The sequence below is a fragment of the Phyllobates terribilis genome, unplaced genomic scaffold, assembly GCF_046119375.1.
Source record: "Phyllobates terribilis strain yellow unplaced genomic scaffold, ASM4611937v1 Scaffold_482__1_contigs__length_1377538, whole genome shotgun sequence".
In the NCBI taxonomy this organism is placed as follows: domain Eukaryota; kingdom Metazoa; phylum Chordata; class Amphibia; order Anura; family Dendrobatidae; genus Phyllobates; species Phyllobates terribilis.
In genome coordinates, this window is record NW_027363242.1 from 1206366 (window position 1) to 1212976 (window position 6611).

A 6611-nucleotide genomic window follows, 5' to 3' on the forward strand; every position below is an offset into this window, starting at 1 on the left:
CGCACAGGTCCAATACAATATCTGTAATGGTCAATACTACACAGACCCAGCAGTGCATGTATTAAAGAGAAGAATAGCTAACACAAGGCATGTGGAATAAATCAAAAGCTGAAACAGCAAAATATAGCTTAGGGTGCCTACAGACTGGTTAAGGCAACCAATATCAAAAACAGGGAACCATGTCAGTGGAATGACAATGCATACATAAATACATAAATAGTCAAGTAGCACAATATCCTAACCACATAATGGGAGAAGTCGGAGAAGATTGAAGTGTCCTTGGTGGTCCCTTCATGGACCTTGGTGGGAAATATTCCCAGTGGGTGTCAAGTATCCAGGGTTTCCAAACACCGCTCTGTTGGGCGGGAAACCTAAAGGAGGGTGATTAAATTCCAGGGGCCGTGGGGGGAGGGGTAATTGTGGTCCTAGGCTGGGGAAGTTTTGGGAAGGAGGATTAGAATAAGATGTGAAGGGGGGATTAGAATAAGATGGTGATGGATAGTTATACTGGGGTATGGATGGGAAGTTGGGATAAAGTACAAGTGAGTGTACACTGAGAGGGGCAACTACACTGGGAAAAACACATCTTGAATAAGCTGTAGGAAGGTTCCACGGGATCAATGGAAAACAGGATGCAGGGTCTGGAGAAGAAGAGGTGGATGGAGCAGCAGCTTCCTGGTCTGGTCTGATGGACTCCGTGGTTTGAAGAGGATGTGGGTTGTAATCTAAAGTCCTGTAGGGATGTCCTTGAATTATGAAGGGAGCCAGGTCATGGGGATAGGTGTCCTGCTTGTTGAAGGCAGTGTTGTGGAGTTTCATGGCCTCTGGAGGTATCCGAGTCACCTCCACTGTCCAGAAGTTCCCTTTGGCCTGAGGCTTGTGTGGATCCTTCAGCACCTGAAATAAAGATAAAATAAATTCAGATGATGGTTCAAATAAAATTCTAATTTAGGAAATATAAAGTCACTACTATATATAGGAATCATAGAGAAGAAATGATTGACTTAACTTTGTATATGGGAAGGACGGCTATATGGGATATGCGGAGGGTTGCTCCAGAACGTGCATATAGATAGTCGCATAGAAGAGGTTCATACAATAGGTTTCCTCTTATTTTACTATGAGCCTCAGACTTTTATCATCTACATATTTAATGTAATTAATCTCTGAATCCATGTTGTGCCTTGTGTAGGGTGAAAGCTTGAATCGGGGGATGGGTGGATAATGATAGAAAATCTCACTAGAAATTAGGGAATAATCACCTCTGAGGTAGAAAAGTCTGGAAACTTTGAGGTGTTTTTATATGGGTCTTGGGGGGGTCATTTATCAACTATACTAGTATTGGGATATAGATTTTCAGAAATAAAGTGAGAATGTGATGCCTTCTAAAATAATGGCAAATTCTTTGAAAAACAACTAAAATTAAACAGATGAGATTTATGAGTCAGAAAAATGTTACTGAGGTTATAAATATTTAGTGAGATGAAGAGAAGTCCTGTCTCATTAGAGGAGACATACAGCGCTCGCTGTGTGTGAGGAGGTTTATGGAGGAGAACCTGGAATCTACTAATGTTATTTTAGTAAAATTATTTTTGTATCAGAGTTGAAAAGTGTCCAGAAAGTGAGATCAGGTCTAAGAGATAATGGTAAAATACAACATTATTTTTATAACTTGTATTAAAAATCTGACACTTTTCAAGCTTAAATAGGACAACTAGATGTAAATGTATCTTACCCCGTGCACCATTTTGATAATTTTTTACTCTTTCCACTATTTCTACCATCTCATAAAATGATGTATCTTATAATATAAAGAAATCTCCCCTGATATGTGGAAACCCAGCAAGGTCCATTAGAAGAGAATCCCCCCAGTAAATGACCACACGGAGTCCTCACCTTTCTGAAGCCGTCGTTAGAGGACAGGTTGTGTCTGACGGAGTCTTTCCATCCTTTATATTCTCCATTGAAGACGGGGAAAAATTCACTGATCTTCTCTAAAATCTAAAAGCAAAAAAATAAACATTCAGTCCTGTAAATTTATTATTAACAGTGAACCGCTTTTTATGCTAAATTGGGAGTTCTCTCTTTCTATGGAGCGTAAAGAACCAACAAAAAGATTTCAAGTATTTTAACCTGGATGTTTGCGGCTGTAATAACATGTAATAGAATATTCACCCAAAATGTATATTAAAAAAATAATTGTTGGAAAAAATTAAATTTGTCCACTCCATGTGATTAGAGCATTAAGAGATTTGTGGCCCCCTCCAGTTATTATAAGTCATATCCCACTAACCTATTCCTTTATAACATCGTTCTCTTACCTGCGACAGCTTCAGCTTCTTGTCTGGGACACATTGTATCACCAGCGCAATCATGGCCAAGTAAGAGTATGGAGGCTTGGGGTATCGCTGGTAATTCTTCTTCTTTTCCCCGGAGGTTTTCTCCTCCTGACCTGGTGTCATCATTGGGTCACGCTGTGCACTTGTATCCTCTCCTGGACGACCGTCCATCTTGGAGTCCATCTCTAGTATCTGCTCCATGCTGAACACGTCGGGTGTTGGCATATTGGTGGTTTCCCAAGGTTGGAGATTTGAGTTCATGTCTCACAGATGTCTTCACAGATGCCAATATTAGTTCTGATGTGACTCTGGGAAGGAGCCTTGATAAGTGCTGATCACCCCAGCTAAGACGTTGTTATGTTAATACCCCCAAAACAAGATGGAGCTCATTGGCTGGTAACACCACAAATGTTATTGAAAGATCTAGATCCATAAAGACAATAGCAGTATGATACATCTTTGGGTGTGATCCATCCATAAAATGCCTTTTGTCATGTATATATCATGTGTATATTGTGTATACCATGTGGCCCCTTGTTTGTTAACAATCAGCCGCATAAGTAATGCTGAGGCCAAGAAAGAAACAAAACAGCCCATAGGGACAACAGTTTGAGCCCTTCACTGAAGACCTTACATTTTGTGAGTTTTGCATAAATAAATGGTCACTTTTAGACCAAATTACCAATCATTTCTATTAAGATTATATTTTAATAAATCCATTAAAATATTCCACATTGATAATTATGGCTTTTCCCACTCCAACCCATTATTCCATGTATTTTGATGAATATATTTATAGGTTTTACACTTGTTAATGAGATAAAGAATAAAGTATAATTTATTGAGTTTTCCTCCTGCTTCCATCCACACTATTATTCAGGTGGCATTTGATTGTTAGTGGGTTTCCACAGTGGGGGAGTTTAGATACAGGATTACAATGTCTGGCATCTATGGGCTAACATACAGTGCTGGCCAAAAGTATTGGTACCCCTGCAATTCTGTCAGATAATACTCAGTTTCTTCCTGAAAATGATTGCAATCACAAATCCTTTGGTATTATTCTCTTCATTTAATTTGTCTTCAATGAAAAAAACACAAAAAGAATTGTCCTAAAGCCAAATAGGATATAATTCCACACCAAACCTAAAAAAGGGGGTGGACAAAAGTATTGGCACCCTATGAAAAATCATGTGATGCTTCTCTAATTCGTGTAATTAACAGCACCTGTAACTTACCTGTGGCACCTAACAGGTGTTGGCAATAACTAAATCACACTTGCAGCGAGTTAACATGGATTAAAGTTGACTCAACCTCTGTCCTGTGTCCTTGTGTGTACCACATTGAGCATGGAGAAAAGAAAGAAGACCAAAGAACTGTCTGAGGACTTGAGAAACCAAATTGTAAGGAAGCATAAGCAATCTCAAGGCTACAAGTCTATCTCCAAAGACCTGAATGTTCCTGTGTCTTCCGTGCGCAGTGTCATCATGAAGTTTAAAGCCCATGGCACTGTGGCTAACCTCCCTAGATGTGGACCGAAAAGAAAAATTGACGAGAGATTTCATCGCAAGATTGTGCGGATGGTGGATAAAGAACCTCGACTAACATCCAAACAAGTTCAAGCTGCCCTGCAGTCCGAGGGTACAACAGTATCAACCCGTACTATCCATCGGCGTCTGAATGAAAAGGGACTGTATGGTAGGATACCCAGGAAGACCCCACTTCTTACCCCGAGACATAAAAAAGCCAGGCTGGAGTTTGCCAAAACTTACCTGAGAAAGCCTAAAACGTTTTGGAAGAATGGTCAGATGAGACAAAAGTAGAGCTTTTTGGGAAAAAGCATCAACATAGAGTGTACAGGAAAAAAAAAGAGGCATTCAAAGAAAAGAACACGGTCCCTACAGTCAAACATGGCGGAGGTTCCCTGATGTTTTGGGGTTGCTTTGCTGCCTCTGGCACTGGACTGCTTGACCGTGTGCATGGCGTTATGAAGTCTGAAGACTATCAACAAATTTTGCAGCATAATGTAGGGCCCAGTGTGAGAAATCTGGGTCTCCCTCAGAGGTCATGGGTCTTCCAGCAGGTCATGACCCAAAACACACTTCCAAAAGCACTATAAAATGGTTTTAGAGAAAGCACTGGAGACTTCTAAGGTGGCCAGCAATGAGTCCAGACCTGAATCCCATAGAACACCTGTGGAGAGATCTCAAAATGGCAGTTTGGAGAAGGCACCCTTCAAATATCAGGGACCTGGAGCAGTTTGCCAAAGAAGAATGGTCTACAATTCCAGCAGAGCATTGTAAGAAACTCATTGATGGTTACCGGAAGCGGTTGTTCACAGTTATTTTGGCTAAAGGTTGTGCAACCAAGTATTAGGCTGAGGGTGCCAATACTTTTGTCTGGCCCTTTTTTGGAGTTTTGTGTGAAATGATCAATGATTTGATTTTTGCTTCATTCTCTTTTGTGTTTTTTCCTTGCAAGCAAATTAAATGAAGAGAATAATACCAAAGAATTTGTAATTGCAAGAAACTGAGTATTATCTGATAGACTTGCAGGGGTGCCAATACTTTTGGCCAGCACTGTATATGGTTTCAGTGTTTCAATTTTCTTTTTAAAGGTTTCATACTTTTCATATATAAATAAAGATCCCTCCTTTCATATATAAATCGGAAGTGCTGTTGTAGTTTATGATTTCTTCTTTTTCCTTATTTTGTAAGTTCCTTGTTCACGCATCATTAGACGTCTGTATCATTTAGCGGAGCCATTTACTCCTTTTTACCCAGTGAGGTAATAGACCCATTGCCCATGTGAATGGTTTCCCTGATCCCTCCAGTGGACTATTTGCTCTGGCTAATATCAGGGGGGAGATTGATCTTAGAGGCTGATCCCCTACAGCCCTCTATGGACGCTTGGGTTCATGAGGAGCATTTGTTTTGTCTTGTGGGCTTCTCATTTTCAAGAAAATGTTTAAATGTTTGTTCCTAGAATGCCGTGATACATTTTAGAACACTGTTATACTAACTTTCTAACGTTAATACCTTTTCCCGTTTATAAGTAGAGGAGATTACAGCCGGTTAGTGATTATTGTTATTTATAAGGACACATTTTGATCATTGTTGTCGTTGGCTTAAGACCTGAGAAGTCCCTCACACACATCAGACAAAGGTTCTTTGCTGAATGATCATTCCTCTGTTGTGTGAATGTTGTTCATTGGTGATAGTAAACAATCGTCAGACCACATTGACCGTGTTGGACTATTATCAGCCAATGATGCAGCCAGTGGTCATCATCATCATCAGCCTGAAAAAAATCCAACATCGGAGATCTGTGTTTAGAATGATCGTCTGTTGGTCAGACATTGATGAAAACAAAGAGTCGGTCATTTCACCGAAAGAACAAACGATCGGTTTTTACAGTTGAAATTGTCCGCTTTGGCCTGTTTTTATCTTATGTGATGAAAAGCAGATATAATAGGAATCTTGAGTGACCCTAATGGCCCCATACACATTAGATTGCTGTCGGCTGTCTCTTATTCACAGGAACTCTAATTTGGCCACTTAATCCTGTGTTGTCTATGAGAAAGCCATCGACATTTCTGCAAATTATCTTCGGGAGAACAAACCAATCATCAGTCTAAAATCGGACAAGCCCGATAGATATCTACCCACAGCAATCAGCGGCCATTGCCCCATACACATTAGTGTCGGTTGAACCTGTCTATATGGGCGAATTTGGTCTAATGTGTATAGGGAGCTTTAGTAAATGAGATATGCTTGAAAGTGTATCATTCATACCTGCTCTAAGCATTACAAGAACAAAGAGAAAAGTTCATTTTACAATTTATAAACAATTCACTTTAAGAAAAGCAAATTTACAATTTGTAATTTTCAAATTTTTTTATTTTTTTTATTTTCAGATTGAGAATAAAAAGTTCTGTTCTTTAGGAAACATATAATAGAGAGTAATAAAATGTTGGATTTGGAATTTCCAGTAAATCCTCTCCAGCTGAAACACAAAACAAATTCCTTCTATTATTATTATTATAAAAAATAATTTGTTGGGAGATTTATAACAATCCTTGTATCATTTAGTTAGATTCATAAACAACGTGTACATGGAGAGTCTCTCGTTTATTGGCAGAGCGAAATTCTTCAAGACGTTGATAGGTGATTTTGCTTTACTCTTGAAGACATGAAGTGATAGGTAACTGTAATTTTTTAGAACATCGGCTTATCCTCTGTTTGCTGTTTACTCGAGTAGATGTCTTTCTTTTTT

At 39.2% G+C, this 6611-nt stretch overlaps 1 protein-coding gene across 1 annotated transcript; it reads right to left on the minus strand.

The window, feature by feature from the left end:
* Window positions 1–291: 291 nt before the first annotated feature.
* LOC141229499 (forkhead activin signal transducer 3-like) lies at window positions 292–2600 on the minus strand. Its single transcript, XM_073667484.1, has 3 exons — window positions 2322–2600; window positions 1897–2001; window positions 292–897 (listed from the first exon to the last, which is right to left on the minus strand). The coding sequence occupies exons 1-3, from the start codon at window positions 2598–2600 to the stop codon at window positions 292–294; spliced, it is 990 nt and encodes a 329-aa protein (XP_073523585.1).
* Between the last annotated feature and the right edge of the window lie 4011 nt (window positions 2601–6611).

Coding starts and splice junctions, on each gene's coding strand:
- LOC141229499 (XM_073667484.1), bottom strand. CDS start 2,600: ATGAACTCAAATCTCCAACCTTGGGAAACCACCAATATGCCAACACCC. Junction 2,002..2,321: donor AGAAGCTGAAGCTGTCGCAG/GTAAGAGAACGA, acceptor TTTTGCTTTTAG/ATTTTAGAGAAGATCAGTGA. Junction 898..1,896: donor CTAACGACGGCTTCAGAAAG/GTGAGGACTCCG, acceptor TCTTTATTTCAG/GTGCTGAAGGATCCACACAA.